The sequence below is a fragment of the Eptesicus fuscus genome, chromosome 20 (assembly GCF_027574615.1).
Source record: "Eptesicus fuscus isolate TK198812 chromosome 20, DD_ASM_mEF_20220401, whole genome shotgun sequence".
Lineage (NCBI taxonomy): Eukaryota > Metazoa > Chordata > Mammalia > Chiroptera > Vespertilionidae > Eptesicus > Eptesicus fuscus.
Window position 1 is genome coordinate 29923095 of NC_072492.1, and position 26680 is coordinate 29949774.

The 26680-nt window shown below is 38.6% G+C and overlaps 1 protein-coding gene and 1 non-coding gene across 2 annotated transcripts in view; one reads left to right on the plus strand and one right to left on the minus strand.

Annotated features, from left to right (window-relative positions):
* BRIP1 (BRCA1 interacting helicase 1) overlaps nt 1-26680 on the minus strand; it is a 99310-nt gene that overhangs the window by 17447 nt on the left and 55183 nt on the right. The window contains 2 exon segments of the mRNA XM_054709671.1: nt 19274-19395; nt 20431-20590. Of these exon segments, the coding sequence (XP_054565646.1) occupies nt 19274-19395; nt 20431-20590 (282 nt within the window).
* Nucleotides 13821-13924, plus strand: LOC114234434 (U6 spliceosomal RNA). Its single transcript, XR_003620636.1, has one exon. It is a non-coding gene; the product is annotated as a U6 spliceosomal RNA (small nuclear RNA).

Genomic DNA, 26680 nt, shown 5'->3' on the forward strand with positions numbered 1-26680 from the left:
AGTGAAAGGAAATTATGTATTATGATTTCAATTTTTTATACACTAACTGAATGAAAAAAAGGAGATATTTTAAGCAGCTCTCGAGGATGCCAGCCACAGAGTTAACTATACCTCAATAAAGCTTAACAAAGGAACCTAAATAAAAAAGAATGTTGTAGAAATATTAAAAATATAACATTTAAAGTAGAAAAGTTGGTATAATACAAGGAAGAAATTTTTGGTAGCTTAAAGAAACACTCAATTCAGTTCAATATTTACAATTTTGACTGTGTGCAAGATCTGTGAAAGGAAATAGAAATACAAAGATGAGTTAAAAAATATTTTCTGCCTCCTAATAAGAGCTTACAAAGATCAGGAAAAATATGAGTGCAAATTGCCATCAAGTAAATATAAGTGCTAAAATATGAACTTTGATTACAGTATATAGAAGAGGAGTTGAGGAATGAAAACACACTATGACTTTGGTGCAAGAGTGATGAGGGCCTTACCTGGAAAGGCAAAAGGAATGGAAAAGAGGCCCAGTTTGTAACACATTGTGGACCTAGAGAACTTAAGTGACAAAGTAGATGTGGAGTTTATTAAAGAGGGAAAAGTCTAAAATGACTCCAACGTTTCCAGCCACTAAGAGAAGCAATCCAGTGATCCACCCAGAGAAGACGAGAAGTTTATGGAAAAAGATACTTTGGGTTAATCCATTTAAAGAAATAACTTATAAACCAAAAACAGAAATTGACTATGAGTTAACTAAATAGAAAGTAAAAACTAGGAAAGTGGGGAACCAAAGGTCTTATCTATATACTAGAGGCCCAATGCATGAAATTCGTGCATGGGTGAGGGGGCCCTCAGCCCAGCCTGCACCCTCTCCAATCCAGGACTCCTCGGAGGATGTCCAACTGCTGATTTAGGCCCGATCCCAGGGACCGGGCCTAAACCAGCAGTCGGACATCCCTCTCATAATCCTGGACCACTGGCTCCTAATCGCTCACCTGCCTGCTTGCCTGGTCGCCCCTCACTGGCTCTGCGTGCTGGCCTGATTGCCCCTAACTGCCCCCTTTGCCAGTCTGGTCGTCCCCCAACTGCCCCCTCCCTGCCGGTCTGACCGCCCCTAACTGCCCCCCACTGCCAGCCATGTCGCCCCCAACTGCTCCCTCCCTGCCGGCCTGGTCGCTCCTAACTGCCCCACCCCCGGCCTGGTCACCCCTTACTGCCCCCCCCCTGCCAGCCTGGTCGCCCCAAACTGCCCCTCCTCCTCTGGCCTGGTTGCCCTACACAGCCTACTGTTCAGTCGTTTGGTCGTCCTTCACTAACCCCCTAGGCAGCCATCCTGTGAGGGCATGATGGTCAATTTGCATATTAGCTCTTTATTATATAGGATATAAAAGCCTAAGCGACCATTATGACCGAACGACTGGTCGGCCAGTTGCTATGATGCACACTGACCATCAGGGGGCAGACGCTCAACGTAGGAGCTGCCCCCTGCTGGTCAGTGCGCTCCCACAGCAGGAGTGCTGCTCAGCTGACCGACCCATCCCGGCCTACCAGCCTGGCGGCAGCCCTTCACTCCCTCAGTAGTCCAGCAGGTACAATCTCTGGAGAACGGGCCAGGCACCAATGGACCAGCGCCGCTGGCACGATCCTGACAGTGCCGCAGGCCTCCTGGAAGTCAGCCTTGGGCACCTCGGCCGCTTCCTCTCCCTAGACGCTCTGCAAGGAAGAAAGGATATAAAAGCGGCCACCAGGTGGCTCCCGACCTGTGCGAAAGTCAGTGAGACAGATCCGGATCCCAGGCTGGCAAGGGTGTCCCACTGCCCGCCTGGAGGGCCAATCGTGTCCCCCCTCCCCCAGGGGACCCCACCCATGCATGAATTCGTGCACCAGGCCTCTAGTTAATAATAAATGAGCCTGGCTGATGTGGCTCAGTGGTTGAATATCAACCCATGCACCAGGAGGTTGCCAGTTTGATTCCCGGTCAGGGCATATGCCCAGGTTATGGGCTTTGTTCCCAATGGGGGCATATTGGAGACAGTCAACCGATGTTGATGTTTCTCTCTCATCGATGTTTCTATCTCTTTCTCCCTCTCCCTGCCTCTCTCTCTAATATCAATAAAAACATATATTTAAATAATAATGATAAATGACAAGCAACATTTTGAGCTCCTATAATGTTCCTTCCATAAACAGTGCAGTGCTTACTACATGTTATTTTATTAAATCCTCACAACAATCTTAAGTGGTATATATTATTATCCCATTTTACAGATTAGAAAAAAAAGGTTTAAACCATTAGGTGGCATGTGCAATGTCACCCAGCCTATAAGATGTAGAGCTGGGATTTATCCCTTGTCAGATATAACATCTTAAAGATTTTCAAAATTTCCTACACCACGTTCAGACAAATACTCTATAATGATCACTTTGCCTATGACAACCGTTGCTCTAGGAAGTATTAGTTATAAATGCAATATAGATAATGTAACAACTATTAAATTAAATAAACAAAATTATCTTTCCTTGGTTTTTTATTTTTCATTAAAATGAATTAACTTATGTATGAATACATCATTTCAATTTCTTGCAAAACTTCAAATACTCTTTACAATCCAAATGGCTTTTAAAAGACTGCCAATATTTTACCTAAAAAGATTAATTTAGGTGAGAAGAAAAAAAAATTTTTTTTTAAATATATCTCTTGCCTTCATAGCTTCTTTTTTTTTTTAAATATATTTTATTGATTTTTTACAGAGAGGAAGAGAGAGGGATAGAGAGTTAGAAACATAGATGAGAGAGAAACATCCATCAGCTGCCTCCTGCACACTCCCCACTGGGGATGTGCCCGCAACCAAGGTACATGCCCTTGACCGGAATCGAACCTGGGACCCTTGAGTCCGCAGGCCGACGCTCTATTCACTGAGCCAAACCGGTTTCAGCGAAAAAAACTTTTGAAAGTAAAAATATATAAAGGTTAACTTTGAAATATTTTTTATTATTTAAGAAACAGGTTTTTTAAATTAATAAAATGATTACTGTTGGAGGAATAATTACTGTTTAATCAGGGAAAGCAAAACTAAGGGTTTGAAAAAGTAGGAAGCCAGTACACCTCTTTTTAATGACACCAGAATTTATTTCATTGTACACTTAGGAAGCACAAATCAATGCCCAATTTAAAAATGACAGAAAGCATATGTGAAAAAGCCAGTTTCTCCTGCCAGCAAATAGCCTAAATACTAAGTAAACCAAAAACTGGAAGGGATTAGTTGAAATGTCAAAAGACAACCTTTTACCTGCTCATCCTTATAAACTCATTCTCATCCTTCAGGCATGCTTTCTAAATAAATAGTTTCAATGTGCAGCAGCAAAAAGCCTATGGCAAGCTCTGCCATCTTGTAACTGTCAAAGAGATTAGTCTTTGATCTATTTGGGAGGTCATGTCCACATTCACATTAGCTATACAGTCTAACAATATTATACCTGTTGAGCAATGATTCTTTAATGCCTAATGAGACAGACATTTTAAATTATGGACGTTAACTGTGAATTTTTTTTTTCTAAGTCTTGACAGAAAGTAAACACCAGAAATTGAACTCAAGTGTGGTTTGGAAAAATGATCTTTTAGACCAGTTAATATTACTTTTCAAATACATTTTACAAGGCTTTCCCAAAATAGAAAGTTATATTTAATTGTACTCTCTGAAAGGAGTTTAAACCAGTTGGTGCCCACCCATCCCCAATAAATTAGTGTATGTGTAATTTTGGAGGAGTGTGTGAATAGCAGAGAGACGGCAAACTCTTTCACCAGAGATTGCAAACGGAAAGCCCAAAGTTTGTTTTGTATGGCCCTTATTATAGCTTAAAAAATGTGAACTATTAGCCAACCCTCAAATAGCTCACTCATTTAAATAATCTGTTTAACTCCTGTAATGGCTTGAGTTTTCAACCTATTGATTCAGATGTTGCATTAATTCATAAAATATTTTTTTTCATAACTGGAATTCAAAGTTCATACAAAGTGAAAAACACCCTTAATTTGATAGATTCTAGCCAACTGAAAATATTTCTGCATCAAAAGCTAACCTGATAGCCCTAGCTGGTTTGGCTCAGTGGATAGAGAATCTGCCTGCTGACTGAAGGCTCCCGGGTTCGATTCTGGTCAAGGGCACAATGCCCGGGTTGTGAGCTCGATCCCCAGTAAGGGGCATGCAGGAGGCATCTGATCAATGATTCTCTCTCATCGTTGATGTTTCTCCTTTTCCCTCTCCCTTCCTCTCTGAAATAAATAAAAATAAGAAAAGAAAAAAAAGCTAACCTGATATAAGTAGAGATGAGATCCTGAGTAGCAAAGATAGATAATCAAGAGTGAAGAGGTACTTAGTGAACTATATAAAAATACCCATATAGCACCAGGCCATCCAGACAGAACTTATATGGTTTTGAATTCTGATTTTACCATTATATTATAATACACTTGAGATCAAACAGTATGCTCCTGAAGTCCTCCAATGACTCAGTTTTATTGCAGACCGTATAAGTAGTATACTACTGATAGTAGTAGATATCAAATAACCAAAAAAAGATTATCCTGTATTTGTCAACAAGAAATTCAAGTCACAATTTTGAACATTAGATTATTTTTTCAACTTAGTCAAACCCAACCATGTTGGTCTTAAATAGCTCTGTTCAAGAGTAGACTTTTATAAATTTTATAAGTAGCTTCTGACGAAATAAATGGTTTAATAAACATGAGCTAGAACTATAAATGCATCTCTTTACTTCACTACTGTCTTATATCCCAATTCATACAAATATGCATTATTATTTCAGTAATAAATGCCTCCCTAAAAGCAATCAATACAGGCAGAATACATATTTTTTCTTGTCTGTAAGTTTTATCACAAAAGTTCAAGCCTCAAAACAAGACTAAGAACAAATAATCAGCTAAACTTAGTAATTAAAAATATTAAGAAAACTTTGCCTCAGAAAAATAAACACATTTGTCTAGCAAACACTCAAGAAGAACAGTTTTATCTTTAGCCAAGATACAGGACCTAAAATATAAACATTTATAGCAAACCACCAAATCTGGAAGACGGAGACTGTGCATTAGAGGCATTTACTGCTCCATATCCTCACAGTGTAAACACTTTTATCAGGGTATCACAATATAAATTCCAATGGTTAGAGTTCTAAACTCAGCATAAGATCTTGTATGTGAAATAATTTAGCTAGATAAAAGGAATATAGCTGGTTTTATTTCATCTGGCACATTTTCAAGATTTCTGAAACACCACGTTAACCAAATATAGTATATATATATATATATATATTTTTTTTTAAATGGGGAAAAATGGATTTCTGCCAAGAGTTAAGAAGCCAGGCTCCCTTTTAGATTAAAAAAAAAAAAAAAAAAAGCACACACACACACAAAACATTAGAAATGGTTTTCAATTGTTATGTATTTTTCTTGTTATGTGAGGAATTGACCACAATAATCTACCAAGAAATAAGAATCAAGACATAGTAACAGACATAGTAATGTAACTTATCTCACATATGCTTTAAGGCTGCTTTGTATAAGATACTTTTTGCAGAGAAATCGGCATTAAACTTTGTGTCATAAATTGTCAGTGTTGAAAAATAGCCTAAATTTTTCAAATATAAGAAAAAGAACAAAGTATATTGCCCTTCAATAAGGATATTGTTCTCTACATAAAGGAAGGAGCAAAAGTAGATTTACAGTTGTGAGTACTGAAGGGGTTGCATAAAAGTTTGGAGGCAATGGCAAGCACAGAAAGTAGAAGATAATCCCAGCAAGAGGAAGCTCAGACTCAGATTTACATGATTAAATACTGTGACATTTAAAAACAAACATGAGCAAGAGAAAGTGTACAAGTAAAAAAATATAGATTGAAAATATACTTAAAACTTTAATGCTGGGGCTGACCAGCAGCCCCTGAGCGATGGAGGAGTGGATTATTCCGACACAACATTTGCTGTGAAAGAGAGGCTAAGGGACTGCTTGGCTATAGCAACCAGACAGCCTTGATTGACTGCCTCGTTAGCCTTTTATTGTAGCAGCAGTTTGAAATAAAGTTTATCTTTTAGATACAATCAGCAGGGTAAGTAATATTGGGAGGACACATGTGTTTATAATGTCCTTTAAGCAAGGGCACCCAAAGATTAGGCATAAGGATTCCAGTAAACACCTGGGGGTCTGCATGTGCACAGACTTGTTTGGAAAGGTCAAGGAATAACTAGAGGCGCTGCCTCCGACACTCCCCTAAGTTTCCCCTAAGTCAGAATTCCGATAAACATCAGGTGGCCTTCCACACACTTCCCTTTTCTCAGAATATCCTCCTAACAAACTTTCCAACCAAGTCTCCTGTGCTCCCCAACACTTTAAAACTCTGTTTATTACCTCCATAGCCTAGCAAGATGCATTATTATTTAATCCTTTTTAAAATATCTTATTTTCTATTTTGCCCATCAGATGAGTTATAATACTTCACCATCTAAATTCTTATTAATACATTCAAACTTATCTTTCAAAGATAAATATGTTTGATTTTTTTAATTATCACTTTCTGAGAGTGCCTTCGGCAGTCCCATATCTGTCTCCTGCTTCAACAGTGTTTGGACGGAACAGACCCAGGGACACCCCTTCTTCCAGCCTCCGACCACTTTCCAGCATCTTATCCAGTCACCACCTTCAGAACCACCTCTGAGACCAGCCAACACCGTTTTGTTTTGCTTTTCTACCTTAACTCCTTATTGCCGAACAACCATGAGTTCCCAAATTCAACAGAATTATTCCACTAAGGTGGAGGCTGCGGTCAACCACCTGGCCAAACTGCATCTGCGGGCCTTCCACACCTACCTCTCTCTGGGCTTCTATTTCCACCGTGATGATGCGTGAGCCCCTTCTTACTTGATTTGGCGGAGAAGCATGAGGGCGCTGAGTGTCTCTTAAAGTTGCAAAACCAGCACGGTGGCCGCATTCTCTTCCAGGACATGCTGAAGCCTTCCCAAGATGAGTGGGCAAAACTCAGGATGCCAGGAAACCGCCATGGCCTTGGAGAGGAACCTGAACCAGGCTCTTTTGGAGCTGCCTGCTCTGGGTTCTACCAAGAAGACCCTCAGCTCTGTGACTTCCTGGACGACCACTTCCTGGGTGAGGAGGTAAAACTCATCAAGAAGATGGGTGACACCTGACTCACCTCTGCAGGCTGGCCGGCCCCCAGGCGAGGCTGGTCGAGTATCTCTTCAAAAGGCTCACCCTCAAGCCCTTTGAGGGGCCCCACTGCATTCCCCTGGTGTCTGGCTTTTGCCTGAGCCTCTCCCCAAAACTACTAGCCATTCTTTTAACCACTCTGAAGCCCTTTCCTATGCACTGGGCCAAATGGAAACAATGAAGCTTTTTGCAGCAAAATAAAATAAAATAAGTATTACTTTCTAACTTAACAATATTATTGGTACAAATGTTTGATTCAGTTTCTCAAGTGGGAATAAAAGAATATTGGATCATAACACTTTAAAATACTTTATCTTAGTAAGTAATTAAGAATTCTGGTTTCAGGAAGGAAAAAAACAAGGCATTTCTTCTTTCCTTGCCTATTAAAACCCCCAAATTAAAAGACAAATGAGAAAGTGAAAAATTAAACTAAGAGACATCTATAACCTCAAACTCCAGTATATGAACATAAAAATCTGATGGACAAGCAGAGGTGAAAGTTCAAACTGAAGCACCCATAGAGTTATTGATGGGAAATAAGCCTGTTAGGCCAGCAGGAGTCCAAAAATATTCAGGAAATAGGTGCACAGGGAAACAGTTGGAGGATGTGTACTACAAAGATGAAACAGTAAACAAGAAACAGAAGAACTGAGACCCAAGAAACTTGGGATCCAACACAGAAGATAAGCAAATCAACTCCTAGGATGACAGCAAAGGGAAATCTCAGATGTTGGCAGTTAAGTGGGCCTAAACAGCAACTGATTGAAGCAATTGATTACTTAGTCCTGATAGAAATAAGAGATTATGAGGCTGCAAAAGGGATGTCTTCAGGAAAAAAAAAAAAAAAAAAGAACTGACATTATCTAAGAGGTCTGATAGAAAAATTATATTGAGGCATTGCACAGATTTATTAAAGGGTGATAGATGATTTAGTTAAAGAGCTTTCAAAAAGAAAAAAAAGGGGGGAGAAGGGTATTATTATTGCCAAGAAAAATTTTAAAGTTCAAGAAAGGAAGGAAATCATTTGACTACAATGAACAATATTTTCAGTCATAATAATGTATATTGGTTATGAATTTTAAAACATTTGATATAATTATATGGGAGGATAAAGGAAGAGAAAGGTAAAGTAAGCTAAATTCTTATCTCATAGAGGAAATAACTAATTAATATCTAAAACTGATTAAAGATAAAATGTAGAGGTAAAAATACCAGCTATAACAGCTAAAAGAAGCAGGGGCTGGGGGTAGAAGCCAAGGACTGTTACTGTATTTAGTTATAAATTAGGCTCTCAGTAAAAGCTTTATTGGACTTTTTTCAACTTGATAAAAATAATTTAAAAATAACAGTAGATTGTTAATTTTAATTCATGACATACACAATGGCATTCAACCAGAAGATATTGGCATGGCAATGTCTAGAGACATTTTCGTTGTCACAACTGGTGGGAGAATAAGGGTTTGCTACTGGCATTGAAACATCCTACAATACACAGGACATCACTCACAGCAAACAATTATCCTGCCCCAAATGTCATTAGTGCCAATCTTGAAAAACCCTGCTATAAAGTAATTTTAAGCAACACATCTGGAAATTTTGATGCTATAGGAAAATAAGTTGGGTAGCTTATTATATTCCCTGGCACACTGGGGCTATTTGGCCCAGAGTCATTCCCAAGGTATCAAACCTTTAATCTTCATGCAAAACAAGAAAGACATGTTATAAACACCAAACAGTGCTCTGGGCCATCGGAAGTAGTTAAGTGTCAATCAACCTTACAATCGAAGTGTGATAATTTCACTTTTAAAGCCTTCCACCTATTATGAAAGCAAAAGTGAAATACAAATAAGGCCAACAAAGTTTTTGTTCTTTCCAAAATAATAAGATGAACACAAGAAAATAACTGCAGAATTTTTCAAAAACAAAAGTTTTTGTGGGCTTTATTAGTTATCCACAGGTTTAACTTGTAGCTATCTATATTTAGACCTGGCTTTTTCCCTAAGCAAATACAATGACATAAGTGTTGAGAGAAATTACAGTTTACAGGCAATACTATTTTGTATTAGTTTCAGGTGTATAGCATAGTGGTTAGGCAATCATATCCTTTACAAAGCAATCCCCCAATATCTCAAGCACCCACCTGGCACATAGGTATGACAATATTATTGACTACATTCCCTATGCTGTACTTCACATTTCTATGACTTTGGTAAATACCAATTTGTACTTCTTAATCCATTTACCTTTTTCACCCAGTCCCCCCAAACTCCCTCCCTTCTGATAACCATCACTCTGTTCTCTGTATCTATGAGTCTGTTTTCTGTTTTGTTTGCTCATTTATTTTGTTCTTTATATTTTACACATAAGGTAAATCATATGTTATGTGTCTAAAGTTTTGTGACTTTAAATGTTTCCTCCCCTGAACCTAAAACATTTCTTTAAGATATGTGGGGAAAAATGTTTAATTTAAAAACACCTCAGCAATTCATTAATTTTGTGTTTTTATGTTTGTTTTTCAAGAGGGATGGGAACAACGGATTTGGCTATTCTCATTCTTCGCTGTTCAAGGAAAATTACAAATTATATACTTAAATGGCATACTTAGATTGAAATTAGATTTTAATTTTGGAATTTCAAAATATACTTAACCCTGCTTTAATAATATTATTGGCTACACTACACTATCTTAAAAAAATAAAGCTGGGAAAAGAAAGTTTTCTGAGAGGGAAAAAAAGGTTTTCATAATTGAAGATAAATTCATTCTGAACCTTCAGAGGTGACAGGTTTTTCTTCCGTATCTGTGATTTGGCTTACGTGTTTTCAACAATTTCAACAGCATGTTGCTGGACTCCTAAATGTTTACAGCCCTTTAAGTTTATCCCATTGAACCTGTTACAGGTTCCAGTCCTTCACTAAATTATAGGCATCACCAGTACAGAGACAGCATCTTCTTCATTTTTGCACTTACTATATTAAGTACAAATTAGGTGCTTAGTACAAGTTTGTTAAATGAATAAATAAATGAATGCGAAAACACTCAAGATTAACACAATTATGAAAGTGGTTCAAAAGAAATATATACATTTACTATTCGCCCTGGGTAACCACATATTATTTAGGCTAGGTCCAAGTGGGTTTCTGTATCAGATGCTACACTATAACAAGAACGCCACTCCACGCTGACCTCAGGCTCTATTCCTGGATAGTTTCCCATAACTTACGATAAAGTGTCAAATCCTTAAAATGGCATACAGGGCCCTAAATGATCCGACTCCTTAATATCTCTCTAAACCTCTACTCACATGTCATACTCCCCAAACTCACTTTCTACCTCAGCTTCTTTTCTTTTTCTTTTTTGATTAACCCCCACCCAACGATATATTTTGTTATTGTTGTTAATCCTCAACTGAGGATATTTTCCATTGATTTTTAGGGAGAGGAGAAAAGAGAGGGAAAGACAGAGAGAAACATCGATGTGACAGAAACACATCAGTTAGTTGCCTCCTGCATGAGCCCTGACCAGGGCCCAGGCCGAGGAAGAACCTGCAACCAAGGTACGTGCTCTTGACTGGAATCGAACCCAGGACCCTTTGGTCCACAGGCCAAGGCTCTATCCACTGAGCCAAACCAGCTAGGGCCCTCAGCTTCTTTCAATTCTTGGAAACTGCTATCTTCTTTCAAACCTTAGGGCCTTAGCACATGCTGTTCTCTCTGCAGAGAATACTCTTATCCATTCTTTGCACCTACATAACTTCTTTCCTCAGGAAGTCTTTCTTTACCCCTCGAAATTAGGTCCGAACCTGTTATACACTCTCACAGTTCCTATGGCTTTTTCTTACAGTCCTCATGACAACTATAAGTAACTGTTTCTTCATTGCTTTAATATTAATATTCTTCACTAGATTGTAAGCTCCATGAGACAAGGGCTATAATCTGTGTAGTGTATCACTATGTCACCAGAGTCTAGCTATTAGTACTCTAGCCAGATATTAAAAAAAACAGTTGTTGGCTGGGTGGCTCAGTTGGTTAGAGTGCCGTCCTGTACACCAAAAGGTTGCAGGTTCGATCCCCGGTCGGGGGCAACTGATTGATGTTACTCTCTCTCTCTCCTCCCTCTCTCTCTAAAACAAAACAAAACAAAAAAAAAAAAAACAAACAAAAACCAGTTGTTTCATTATTCTGAAAAGTCTTCTTAATAAAGTCTTAATAATCTGAATAGTTTTGTAGTTTTGTAATCTGGCCTTTGATTCCACTTTATCAAATGTTAGTATGTTTGAATCTCAATGTAGACAAGATTTAAGATTCATATCTCATCTCTCTGGCTCCTCCATCTATTTTAGGCAGATCAGTCAAAGTAAATGGATATTTGGATGGAAAGTGAAAGGTGTTGTTGCTCAACCTCTCTTTCTCTAAGCAACCAAACACCCATATCTTATCCCATCAAAACATCCTGTTACATATTCGAGTCCTTTACTAAATTATAGACATCACTAGAAAAGAGAAAGCATCTTGTTCATTTTGCAACTACTATGTTAAGTACAAATTAGGTGCTCAGTACAAGTTTGTTAAATAAATAAATGGTTACTATTCATAATGGTTATTATATGCCAATACTATAAGATAACTAACCAGTCACTATCTAAACTGTAAATAGTTTCTAAGTGAAATTATTTTGGTAACTCAACATACTACATATATTACTAAAGAAAAATAATACACAAATATAGAATTTATTTATCTTTATTTTAAAATGTATATTTTATTGATTTCTTACAGAGAGGAAGGGAGATGGATAGAGAATTAGAAACATCGATGAGAGAGAAACATCCATCAGCTGCCTCCTGCACACCCCCTACTAGGGATGTGCCCGCAACCAAGGTACATGCCCTTGATCGGAATTGAACCCAGGACCCTTCAGTCTGCAGGCCGATGCTCTATCCACTGAGCCACACCGGCCAGGGCTATTTATCTTTATTTTAATAATTGTAACTTCTGATATTGACATCAAATTTTATTAAACTAATTATAAATATCTAACACTAGAAGCCTGATGCACGAAGATTTGTGCAAGAATGGGCCTTCCTTTCCCTGGCTGCCGGCACCGCCTTCGCTCTGGCCACAGCCGCCTTTCCGCTCTGGCCGCAGCCGCCTTTCCGCTCTGGCCCGGAGCCACCTTTCCACCTTCCCACGCTGCCCAGAGGCCTGAAGCGGCTGGGGTGGTGCGGAACGCCTGCGTCGTCCTGCCCCACCCCCGGCCACTGGGTGCTTGCATATGCAAATTAACCCGCCATCTTTGTTGGGTTAATTTGCATACTCACTCCTGACTGGCTGGTGGGCATCGCGAAGGTACAGTCAATTAGCACGTTACTCTTTTATTAGGTAGATACCACTTGAACATCTTTAAAGTATAAAAATTTTTAGCCTCATGCCATGGTTATATAAATTTTTTCTCAGAGGAGTAAAGCACAATACCCATGAAGGGAGGATATTTCTATGTACTCTTAAACTAAACTGTGCTAAGGAATACAAATAAAATGCAATTTTAAAAATCTAAGTAGAGCCTGGCTGGTGTTGCTCAGTGGTTGAGCGTCAACCCATGAACCAGGAGGTCACAGTTTGATTCCCGGTCAGGGCATAATGCCCGGGTTGTGGGCTCGATTCCTAGTAAGCAGTGTGCAGGAGGCAACAGATCAATGATTCTCTCTCATCACTGATGTTTCTATTTCTCTCTCTCTCTTTCCCTTCATCTCTGAAAGCAATAAAAACATATTTTTTAAAAAAGAATATTGACTTGTTTAAAAAAAATCTAAGTATTGTATGCCTCAGAAATTAGACCATGCCATCAACTTGAGATGTGGATGCCTGCATTATAAAGTTGAAGGCTTTTGCAGTTTATAGATCATACTACTTGGCCAAAGGATTTGCTTTAGATATCCATTATACTGTGACTTAACTGCGTTAAAAGAAAACAACTTTTCTTTTAGTTATACATTTCCACCAACATCTGATCATGCAAAAGCCTTGGTTCACTTTTCTGATCCTCAAATACTTTGGTTTAGTGCACAGAAAGTTTTCTTCTTAACTACTACACAGTTAAGTATGTCCTTATAGAATGATCAGAAGCATCTGGAAAAGGTGGAAGTGAAATAATCCTCACTGGGAAAGTTAGCTTACTGCTTGCCCTTCAGAGTGGCCCATTATCAACATTTCATAGTGGGTTTCTTTATTTTCAGGTCTCTGAGGTATATGCAATAAATTATGACAAACTAAACAAGTCACACTTGGCTCCAAAATGAAATTTTCCTACCACTACTTTCTAGTCCCCAAGGTGGGAAAAGGAAATCCTGGTCACAGCCAAAGAAGTCATATTTTTGGCTCTAACATACATTTTCCTGCTTCTCTAAAAGCCAAACTCTGCAATAGAGACTACAAAAGTCTTAAGTTAGTATTTTAAACTGCATTTTAATTTTTACTTCCATAATCTGTGCCTCAAGTTAAGGAAAAAATTTAGTATCATAAAATTAACGTCACTGCCTTCTTTTTCCCCACTCAAATGGCTTTTCTAACTCAGACATTGATCCTAAACAACAATTTAGCGCTCGCTTCAGCAGCACATACACTAAACTTGGAACAATACAGAGATCAGTATGGCTCCTGCACAAGGATGACATGTAAAATAAGAATTCAAATCAAACAATATAGAAAATAATGCAAAAATAGATTGTTTCATTTCCATGATAGAATATTTAAGGTTTGCATTTATAAATAACTTCTACGTATTTTTGCATGATAGACTGAGTATAATGTAAAAGAAAACAATAAAGTCCTAATTTATGGTCCAGTAATTTGAAGCACGGTGTTAGTTTTGGAAAAGCCATTTCAGGAAATCATTTGCCCTGGCCAGTTTGGCTCAGTTGGTTGGGCACTGTACCATGTACTGAAAGGTTGCCAGTTTGATTCCTGGTTAGGGCACATGCCCAGGTTGTGAGCTTGACATCCGGTAGGGTGGTACTAGGCATGCAGGAGACAGCCGATCAATGTTTCTCTCTCTCTCTCTCTCTCTCTCTCTCTCTCTCTCTCTTCCTCTTCCTTCCTCTTTCTCTAAAAATCAATAAAACCTTTAAGAATAAATAAATTTAAGAGCTAAGCCTATATGAAATTCTTTGAAGAAAACATTAGGGGCATGACCTTGTATTTGGCAATGGTTTTCTAAGTATATCACCAAAAGCACAAACAACAACAAAAAAATAGATAAAGTGAACTCATTAAAACTGCCATGATATTTTGAATTTGATTAAAAAAAGGTCCGCTGCTTGCATCTATAGACGCTTATGGCAGTTAACTGGTTAAAATTTCAGAATGTCTTTTATATCCATAGTAGTACAAATAAATATTTTTAACAACTTCTTTGGCCATTTATGAATTTTAAGAAACCACTTATAATTATGCTCTGATTTATTTCAGATATTAATATTTCAGATATTTCAGGTATTGACTGCTATATTCTGGTCATTTCCAGATAATAATAGACCTTTTTTTTTTTTTTTTTAAATATATTTTATTGATTTTTTACAGAGAGGAAGGGAGAGGGAGAGAGAGTTAGAATCATCGATGAGAGAGAAACATCGATCGGCTGCCTCCTGCACACCCCGCACTGGGGATGTGCCTGCAACCAAGGTACGTGCCCTTGACCGGAATCGAACCTGGGACCCTTCAGTCTGCAGGCCGACGTTCTATCCACTGAGCCAAACCGGCCAGGGCTAATAGACCTTCTTAATTAGAAAAATTGCATACCTACACTGTTAAAGTTTATAAACATCAATCTTTTGGATGGATGCCTTACAAATATCCTTTAGTTGTGAGAAAAAAAAAAAAAGCCAGGATTCCTTTTTGAAGTCTTAGTTCTAAATCTTTTACCCCCCATGCTCATGACTTTGGGCTTGGGCAAATGACATGCTATGGGCAAAAGGTTAGAAAATGTGGAAGTGCTTATACAGTGAAGCCTGCCCTCTTGTACCCCTGCCATTGCAATGATAGTATGTTTTGGCTAGTCTGTTGGTCCGTGAAAAATGAGATACATATGTAAAACAGTCCTTACTCAGTCGAGCCCAACCTACAATGGTCAAACCACAGCAGGGTGACTGAGCCCAGGTGAAATTGCCCAACATGCCCAGCCTAAATCATCTACTGCCCAGCCACCACACCATACATGTGTGTATCATAATAAATGATTGTTGTTTTAAGTAAGAGTTTTAGAATTGTTTGTTATACAAGAACTGATCCAGACATATGACAAAAAGAAATACACTTCCCTTATATCTAGTATTGCCAATAAAGAATTTCCCTCTTGCCATAACCTGTTTGGCTCAGTGAATAGAGTGTAGGCCTGCGGACTGAAGGGTCCCAGATTCAATTCCGGTTAAGGGCATGTACCTTGGTTGTGGGTACATCCCTAGTAGAGGGTGTGCAGGAGGCAGCTGATTGATGTTTCTCTCTCATCGATGTTTCTAACTCTGTCCCTCTCCCTTCCTCTCTGTAAAAAAAATCAATAAAATATAGGAAAGAAAGAAAAAAAGAGTATTTCCCTCTTTATCTGTCCCTTATTCCTACAACTCGGATTACTCTTAGGTCCATCCCATTTGGCCCTTTTAGGAACCACTAGGGATACTAGGCAAACTAGGTCAACTTCTTTAGAACAAACCTCCTCCTCCCTACCCAGACCTCATTGTCTTCTGTTATTCTATTTTGTACAACTAGAGCCACTGGGATTCAGTTAAGTAGAACTATAACAAGGAGGATCATTACTGAGGAATGTCAGAACAGACTACAGGGTGTCTGTATGACAGACTGAGATGCTGCCTGGGAAGAACTTATTGTGAGAAAATAAAGCATTAAAAACCCAAAGTGGCATAAAACAATGCTCAGAATCATAGTTGTTGGAAGTGAGGGTAGAGAAAATGGAAGTTAATATAATTTTTTTCTTCACAAGTAACATTTTATTTAATTTTAAGAATTTTGAAAGAATCCTATCTAATAATAGAGTAACATGTAAATTAACCATCACTCTGCTACGCCCACGATTGGGCGGCGGGAGGCTGGGGGGCGGGACTCGGGGTGGCCTATCCGGCCATTGAGAGGCACAGATCCGCTGCCACTGAGGGGGGCTACCCTGCTGTTGAGAGGCGCAGGGGGCAGGAGTCCCGCCCCCTGCGCCTCTCGCTGGCCAGATCCGCGGCCGCTGAGGGGGCCTGCCGTGGACACCCAGCTGCGCCCCTCAACGGCAGGGGAGCCAGGTGTCCGCGGCAGCCCCCCTAGGCGGCCGTTGAGAGGCGCAGGGGGCGGGAGTCCCACCCCCTGCGCCTCTCAACAGCAGGGTAGCCCCCCTCAGCGGCTGCGGACCATCAAAAGTGTGGGAGCTGGGTGCCTGTCTGCTCCGGCACCAGGCCTTTCAGAATCCTCCGCTGAGCCGCTGAGCCGGAGGCTTCTGAAAGGCCTGGTGCACCAGCGGACAGGCACCCAGCTCCACCGGGAAAAGCGAAAGCGTGTAGGGGACCCTACACGTGCATGATTCAATCATGCATTGGGCCTCTAGTAACATATAAACACCTGTATTCTCATTATATTTTCTTGAAGCTTGCTTTTTACTAAAACAAATAAGTATTACAGAAAATGCTGAAGTCCTTTTGATCACTACCCTCTATACCCATGGTCGGCAAACTGCGGCTCGCGAGCCACATGCGGCTCTTTGGCCCCTTGAGTGTGGCTCTTCCACAAAATACCACGGCCTGGGCGAGTCTATTTTGAAGAAGTGGCGTTAGAAGAAGTTTAAGTTTAAAAAATTTGGCTCTCAAAAAAAATTTCAATCGTTGTACTTTGATATTTGGCTCTGTTGACTAATGAGTTTGCCGACTACTGCTCTATACCATTTATTTCTCTTCTCAGACATACTCACATTATGAGTTTGATATGAATTCTTTTGTATCTGTTACTTTGTATTTAGTACAAACTATTATTAGCCATAAAGGTTTTTTTCCCAGCTCTGAAAAACTCATATATAGGTCCAAAAAAGAGAAAAGATTCAAGCAACAATTAAAAAAGCTAGTTTTTTGGGGGGAGGGGACTTATTTAAGACATTGGAAGAACATGTGGTTCAGAAAGAAGGGGAAAAACACTCTTTCCATTTTAACAAAGCAGTATTAGTGCAATAATATAGGGCCAAGGTAAAATGATAAGACATAAAAAAGAGACAATACCACTGCCAACAGCAGTGCCATCAGCAGCACTCAGCTTCAGCACTAACGCATGGTGAACACGACAATTTTCCCAAGTGGATGGCAAGTGTTTCATCAGTAGCAATAGCCAGAGGCATCATTGGCCATTTTAGAACAGTAACCCTAGGCATGGTCATCAGCATTCTCAATGGTAGCAGTGGTAGCTGGAGAAAGGTACTGGAAGGCACCAGTTACTACAGGTGGAAAGGATCAGATATCCCTTATTTACTTTCAGAAATTTTGAGGAGCTCCAGAGGTTAGGGAAGAGTAGAAACTAACCAGAGAAATACCGTTTATTACTGTTAATATTATATAATTCACAGTGTCTAGTAAAATATTAATAGTAAAGAAGATAACTGCCTGGAGAAAGAATTCCTACTTTGGTATGAGACCCTAAACGGTTGTGCTCTGGGAGGAGGGATATGAATTATACTCAATGCAGTCAGCTCAGTGGTCAGAAAACCTCAATTCTTGGTTTCAGATTGCTAGCATCTTCAAATGCCTGTAGAAAATAAATAAAAATCCTCCTCGATCGAAGATAACATTATCTTTGGCTTCAAATTATTGCTACAAGTAATTTTTCAAATATAATGTTTAGCAAACAATCAGTGATAATGAAGCAAAACTCCTGTTTTGGGCCAAGACCAGAATAACTGGTTTGGGAATATCCCTCCCACTGTAAGTGATTATAAAACTGGACACAACAGATAAAGCAACTGCTTTCAAGGAGTAGACACCAGGCAACATATGACTAATCTCAGAGATAAGGGAAATCCATTAGGTGAGCTCCATGATTCTCAGCTCTCTTCCGGAGTAAAACTTCCTGACAGCAGCACAGAGCACTGAACAGGCAGAATACAGGGTCCTGCTGAGCTGAGGTGGAAGAGAGAATTTGGAGCAGCTAAAATCACTGCAATCTGCAGAGCAGGGCATGGCATTGGAAAGAAAGGAGCCAAATAGAAAAAGGGCCCCACAACTATGGGGGACCCCTGTTAGTCTGTGGCTAACAGCTTCACAGAATGCAAACTGCTGGGCTCTACCTCCATAGGTCTGGATGGAGTCTGAGAATATGTATTTCTATCAAGTTCCTACGTTGTACTGATGTTCCTGACCTGGAACCACACTTGGAAAATCACTCTGTTAAACAATAAATAAGTTAAAAATATAACAGACGCACTCTTTCTCTCCGGAACACGCCCATGCCTTCCCATCCCCCTTCTTCTTACCCCCCTGACCAGTTACTTCTCTCTCCTAAACTCCAAGGGCCCTTCTTTTGCTTCTGTAACTTGGTTTCTGACCCTACACAGCCCAGCTGGCTCATTTCTACTACCTCTCTAACTTCCTAAATAAACTTTCTCTTATAAATTGAAAAGGCAAATAAAATAAACCAGTATCTACTAAACCTTTCTCACTCATTGAGTCACTATAAAATTAAAATAAAATAACTGAAGATAGCCGAGACCGGTTTGGCTCAGTGGATAGAGCGTCGGCTTGCGGACTGAAGGGTCCCAGGTTCGATTCCGGTTAAGGGCATGTACCTTGGTTGCGGGCACATCCCCAGTAGGGGATGTGCAGGAGGCAGCTGGTCGATGTTTCTCTCTCATCGACGTTTCTAGCTCTCTATCCCTCTCCCTTCCTTCCTGTGAAAATCAATAAAATATATTAAAAAAAAAAAAAAAAAAAAAAAATAACTGAAGATATAAGAAAAATGTATAGTTAACTTAACATAAAATCAATAACTTCTATGGTAAAATTTCTTAAGACTTTGAAGGCCTACCTGAAGATCTTTCACATTTGGAAAAGGAATTCCTATTGTTATGACAGCACGGGCATTGTCATCTGAGAAATCCAGACCCTCACTCACTTTACCACGACAAACTGCTACCAGGAGGGCTCCATCTTAAGCAACAGAAAATAAACATTTTTAAAAGCACACTCAACATTCCCAGAAATTGCCTTTTCTTGTCATTTTGAAAAGCTCCGATTAAGTCATCATAGTAGCAAACTTAAAAGAATCAAAGTTAAAAACGCTTATGAGATAAAGTTTTTAAAGTTCAATGTCTTTAAATAAATGAGGAAAACAAAATTACATTTAGGTACAATGTGGTAGCAAACCAATTTACAAACTATGTGTCTCAGAGAAACACACAGTAAAACCACATCAGAGTAGTTAGTAATTTGCACATGAACTGAGCAATTGTGAACCAATAGTTTTATCTTTAGAAATTGAAATGGCAACCCTTACCATTACCACAAGCATATAAAGTTCTCAGAACTATTTAAATAATTCTCAATTTGTATAATATATCATACTGAATCAATGTAATATTGAAAAGTATGTACAACACACACAGAATACTCATCATACAAGAATAATGACAAGTATGTTATATATCTTTATGATCTTGCATTGTTCATAAATTGACATCCTCTAACTTACATTTTCATTCTTCACTTATGTTTTGAAAACTCAAGTTTACCTTATGTACTAGAACAGTGGTCGGCAAACTCATTAGTCAACAGAGCGGCAAACCGCGGCTCGCCGCATGTGGCTTGCGAGCCGCAGTTTGCAGACCACTGTACTAGAATATAAACACAAAGTATATTATTTGCATCAAAATGTAGGGCTCATTTGGCTAGTAAGGAAGATCTTTAGGCCTGCTCTACCTGCCTTTTTTCACAACACATTGTGGGTAGTGTAGGGATGACTATGGAATAATAACTGAATGTTTCCCCCAATTGAAAACATTCACAGAATAACTCCAAATAAAAAATTTCTTTCACTTATTTTCTTTTTACTCAGGAGTATAACATATAATTCTTCCTTTAAATGCATTTACAAAGATTAACATAAATAATGTTCTAACAGCACCAACTTCTTACTTTACAGTAAAAAAATCTTTTTTCATTGGTCATCCAATTATTTCCAATTACCTTTTTCTCCTTTGCACTTGATCGCATCATAGTACACCTGTAGTAATTCATCAAAATCAGTTTTTTCTCCTCCCTGTGGTTCTACAATGACGGTCTTCACCAACTCCAGATTATGCCATAAACCAGTAGAGAGCCAACGTTCTTTTAACTTTTCTAATAACTGAAAAGGAGGGGGAAAGTGAATTTTGTGTGTCAAACTTACCTTGATTTGTTTAAAGCCAATGTGGCTACAACATGACTATGGCAAGCATATTAAAGTTTTTGTGTATTACATTTTTCATCTATAAAATGAGGAAAACAATATGTCATAGAGCTGTGGTTGGATTAAATTCATTAACCAATATAGATAGCTTTGAATGATGGCTGGCACTAGTAAGAGCACCATTAATGTTAACTGCTGCTATTACCATTACTATTACTACTAACATTACTGCTGGTGCTGCTACCACTACTTCTATTATGGTTCTCTTGGGAATTTCAAAAGCAGAAAAAAAAATGGAGGTATATGAATTATCTGACAAAGAATTCCAAATAACCAACATAAAGATGCTCAACAAGCTCAGAAAAATGATACATGAACAAAGTAAGAACTTCAAAAAAGAGATATAAAATATAAAAAGAACCAAACAGACATTTGGAGCTGAAAGAAAACAATCATTGAACTAAAAAATTCAATAGAGGGGTTCTTTAACGGACTTGATTAATCAAATTTTTAAAAATCAGTGAACTCATCCTGGCCAGGTGGCTCAGTTGGTTGGAGCGTCATCCCATATACCAGAAGGTTGCAGGTTCGATTCCCAGTCAGGGGACATATCCCGGTTTCATGCTGGGGTGTGTACGGAAGCAACCGATCAATGTTTCTCATGTCGATGTCTCTGTCTCTCTTCCTCTCTCTCAAAGCATATCCTTGGGTGAGGATTAAAAAAATAAAAATTAGTAACACATGTACCAACAAGAATGAACATAAATCTATATGTATTGAGTTATAAAAGTAAATTACAGAGAGATAACATATAAATGATTTTACTCTTTTTTTAAAATTTATCTTTACCAGTATTGTTGAAAGTATTACAGATGTCCCTTTTCCCCCCCGCCATTGACCCCCTCCACCCTGCTCCCGCCCCACTCCAGGCCTTCATCGTACTATTGTCTGTGTCCATGAGTTATACATATATGCATATAAGTTCTTAAGTTCAAAAACTATATATTAACTTAGCATATATACATATATATAAACTTTTAAAAAAATAAGCAACATTAATGTCTCTAAAGATGAGAGGATATGATTATGAAGGGGTACATGGAGAACATTACTCCTACATTCTAATGTGAGAGTAATGTTCTATTTTTTGTTGAATGGTGGATACTTAGAAGTCCATTCTATTATTACTGAAATGTGCATATTAAGTTTATACATTACATACATTATATTTCACAATTAAAAAACATAAAGACTAAAAACAATACTACTCTGATACTAATATGGATGAGTTGGGGGGTTAGAATGGGTACATTTAAACTACTAATACAGTAATCCAGGGACGGATGTAGCTTGGATTAGAAAGTATTAAAAAAAATTTTGTGGAAATGTGAGAGGAAGGGAAAGAAGTATAGCACAACCTTTCAATTTCATATGGAGGCAAAAGTCCATCCAAGGATTATATAGGGAAATGGACTTTATTGAATTCACTGTTTACTGTTAAGATATAGAATTAGTGAAATTATTTGACCTTATATATTTTTATCCAGTGGAAATGCAAATAATTTCTGTCCAGGAGAAAAGATAACCCCAAAGGTTACAGATTATTAGCCTGCAGTACATTAACCAGTTTTGTATTTAGGTCGGCAACTTTATATTGTATTCCTTTATAAGTACATAGCTCCTGTAAATGCTGTCTGAATCAGCCTTAACATCATATTCATTCTCTTATTAGTCAATTAGTTGAATAAACTCTGACAGGTGTTCACTTTATATTGACATGTGAGTCATGACTTTATCTTTTTGAAAATTATATCGTAGAGAAGGTGAGATTATAAAATATTTAAAATTAAAAGGATCATATCCCCAGGTTATCTGATTAGTCCAAATATAGATTGTGGTACCATTCACTCATAAAGGCAACACTGGAAAACATCCAAGATTGGGAGGAAAGTTTACTAATTTTTTGCCTTTGAAATACTCAGATTGATATATTAATCTGGCATTGAGTAGGGTGAGTATGATGTTGTGATTGATAATAAGAAATATGTATTTGGTCTTTATCCCTGCTCTAGGAACAGAGCTCCTAAAACCCTTGGAATTTCCTGAGCAATAAGAGCTATAGGGACATCTTTTGTTCCAGTTCCTCAAATAGCTCCATGGCCATAAAGTGAAATAATCTATAATAATAAAAGGGTAATAAGCTAATTAGACCAGATGTCCTTCCAGAAAAAGCAGGAGCTGGAGGGAAGTCCAGGTCCCAGGTGCCTACTGGCAGCTGGAGGGAAGCCCGGGTCCCGGGTGCCTGCCAGCGGCCGCAGGGAAGCCCAGATCCCGGGTGCCTGCTGGCAGCCGGAGCAAAGCCTGGGGGCCTGCTGGTAGCTGGAGGGAAGCCCAGGTCCCAGGTGCCAGAGGGAAGCCGGTGCAGGCAGCCAGGGGAAGGAAGGCCGACTCTTGCACAAATTTCGTGCATCGGACCTCTAGTTTGTTTATAATAAGCCCCTTTGAACCACACCTGAGTGTATGTTAATTAAACTTTGGACAGTCCCTAAGTAACCTAAAGATGGTGGATGGTTGCCAGGGGAATCAACCATATTATTAGAGGGTTGGGCCACCCCCAACCTCCAGGGAGGGAAGAAGGGCTAGAGATTAAATCAATGGCCAATAGCCAATGATTTAATCAATCAAGCCTATGTAAGGAAACCGCCATTAAAATCCAAAAAGTATGAAGTTCAGAGAGCTTCCTCCTTATGCAGGAGGGAGTAAGCTCCAGTAATTGAGATCCTCCTAGATCTCACCCCATATACTTCTTCATCTGGCTGTTCATCTGTATCCTTTATAATATCTTTTATAATAAACTGGTGGAGATAAGTCAATGTTTCTCTGAGTTTTGTGAACTACTCTAGCAAATTAACTGAACCTGAGAATCTTTAGACAGTCTTGTGGGATGGAGCTCTTAACCTGTGGGATCTGATACTATCTCTAGGTGGACAGTGTCCGAAATGAGTTAAATTGTAGTTGGAGTCGCAGAATTGGTTGATGCGTTAAAAACTCACACATCTGGAGTCAGACATGAAGCTGTGTTGTAATAGATTACTGAGAATAGAAGAGTCACACAGCAGTGAGTTTTTTCTTTAGACTGTGTTACTTAGTGAAGAAATCAGAATCCTATCAAATAAAGAGGGAATGTGCTAATTGACCCTCACGCCATCACAAAGATGGCAGTGCCAACAGCCAATAAGGAGGGAATATGCTAATTGACTGCCCCGCCCTCAAAGATGGCGGCACCCACAGCCAATAAAGAGGGAATATGTTAATTGACTGCCACACCCTCAAAGATGGTGGCGCCCACAGCCAATAAGGAAGGAATATGCTAATTGGCTGTCATGCCCTCAAAGACGGCAGCACCCACAGCCAATAAGGAGGGAATATGATGACGGCGCCCACAGCCACAAGATGGTGGCACCCAGTCCCCTCAGCCCCGCTGGGGCGGCAGGTGCGCAGCTAGGCCTTGCCGCGTGCATGCCTCCGGAGTCCCCCAGTCCCCTCAGCCCCCCCAGCCGCCCAGGGTTGACCCGAGGCATAGATAAGCCTCAGATGGTGGCTGCCTAGCTGCCCAGGACCACCCGAGGCTCAGGTAACCAGGGCCGGCCGAGGCTTGCGCTGCCGGCAGTGACAGCAGCAGAGGTGTGATGGGGGCATCGCCTTCCCCTGATCACTGGGTCACCTCCTGCCCTTGAGAGGGGGGCAGGCCAGGCTGAGGAACCCCCTTCCAGCGCATGAATTTTCATGCACCGGGCCTCTAGTTGGATTATAAACTGGGAAACCAACACAAATAAATGTTCCTGAAAGAATACACTTGAATGAGACTGACTTACAGTAGAGAACAAAAAGAAAAACGTCCACTAAGAAAACCTTACTCCCTCTTTCTATCATGATGCACATCTAATCTATCAGCAAATCCTGCCAGTGCTACTTTCAAATTTTATCTAGACTCCAAAAATACTGCTATCACAGTGGTCCAAGGCACCGCCATCTCTCCCATGAGTTATTACAGTAGACTCCTATGTAGTCATCTTACTCTCTACAGTCCATTTTCTATACAGTAGCTAATATACTCCCATTAAAATTAAGTCTAAAGCCTCAAATGGATTCCTACTGTATTTAGAAAATATAGCAAAAAATACCAATTATTTTTATGAAAATGGTCCATCGCAAACTTTCAGTTTTAGATAAAATATTTAGGTCTACAGCTTTTCCATTATCACTCAAACTGCACATTTATATAGCTTAATTACTTCCCCCTTACTAGAGAAATCATACAAATAACTAAACACATACATAATTCAGTTGATTTTTAAATTCTCTTGAGTATCGAAACTAGGTATCTAAAAGTCAAATAACTTAGAGGAAAGTACACTGATACAAAGCCATCTCTCAGGTTTTAAGACTTATATATATGAAAAATGTGAGGCATCTCAGTTATAAAATAGTTTACTTAGCTCATAAAGAGCAAATACTATTCACACAAAGAAACTAACCCACATATAGTGACATAGGTGATTTAATCTACTAATTGGTGTTCATATCATTTGGATTTGGTAAACTCAGATACTTTTTTTTTTTGTCAGATCTCACAAATTAAAAGACACTTTGGAATGTTTGTACCTTATCTGGTTATTGTCATTTTACCTTTTCAAACTTCTTAAAACCGGTATCTCACTGGGGAGGCCATAAGTTAGAATGCAACCTAGTGGGGAAATCCTGCATTTGCTCAATGTCTATAGCTTTTACACAGTTCCAGATGTTCAGTACATTAATAATGCACTAACTCAAAGCCTCTTTTTGAAACTTTAGAAAGTGCAAATTGCATTAAAACCTCTTTGCCCTCATTAATGGTATTGTTACAATCCTAGTCCTCTGGAAAATGTTTTTTGGCATGTGTTTAACTTTATAATATTGCCATTTACTCACTTTAATAGCCAGTACTCAAGTCTTAATGCTTTTTAATAGGCCTGCCTAAACAGACTACCATCTTTTGTAATCTTTTTCACATAATTTACTTATATGTAAAACCTGTCATATTTTTCCATATGAAGGTGATTCTTCACTATTCATTTCAATATTTAAGAAATTTTTACTAGATTTTATTCAGTTATAATGTACATATAGATGGCACGTTAGGAATAAAATATAGTTCCTTATAAATAATAATAAAAATTAAAAATAAACTAGTAGTGTTTTTCATAACTTTTTGAAATACAGTAAAAATGAATATATGCTTAATTCTTGCTGTACTCAAACATAAAATATGGAAAATATGAATTTCTATTGAAACAACTTCCTATATTCTAGCTTTATCATGATTATCTGATTCAGCATCTTCACCTCAAAAGGCTCAGTTATATTTCAAGATCAAGTTTTTAACAAATTTGAATGCAGTCAGTAATGCACTAGGAATAATAATATGAAGGAATATCATCCTGAAGTGTAAGATGCGTTTTAGTTCTTGGCTAAATAAAAATGAAAGGTCCTACAGTCCTCTCTCATAAGGAAAATTCCCTCACATAATTTTGTTAAAAGAATGAGGACTCTGAAAATGTTAGAACTGCACTACTGTTACTGATGTTTATTTACAGTCATTTAATGATACATTATGATAAAAATATACAATGATATATACAATGTAAAAAAATTTCAAATAAAGTAGAATTTCAGAAATAACTCATACAGTTACTCATGATAATCTACTTTGTTGAAATCTCTTGGATAGAAAACAATAAGAACTGAACAGCTATCTATGTATGGAAAAAATTCTTGACTCTTTTAAAACATAAATTCCGAATTTCTTTTTATTGATCAACATAGTTGGGTTCATCAATGACTGAACAAAATATTTGATTAAAATGCATATATTTGACCAGTTTTGCTACTTTAGAGTTAAGTATTGGCTTACTAAATGTTGGCTGAAATCTGAACAAATAAATTTATTTACACAAATTCATTTTTATGTTTCATTCCTTACCATAGTAAATTAATTATAGGGAGAAA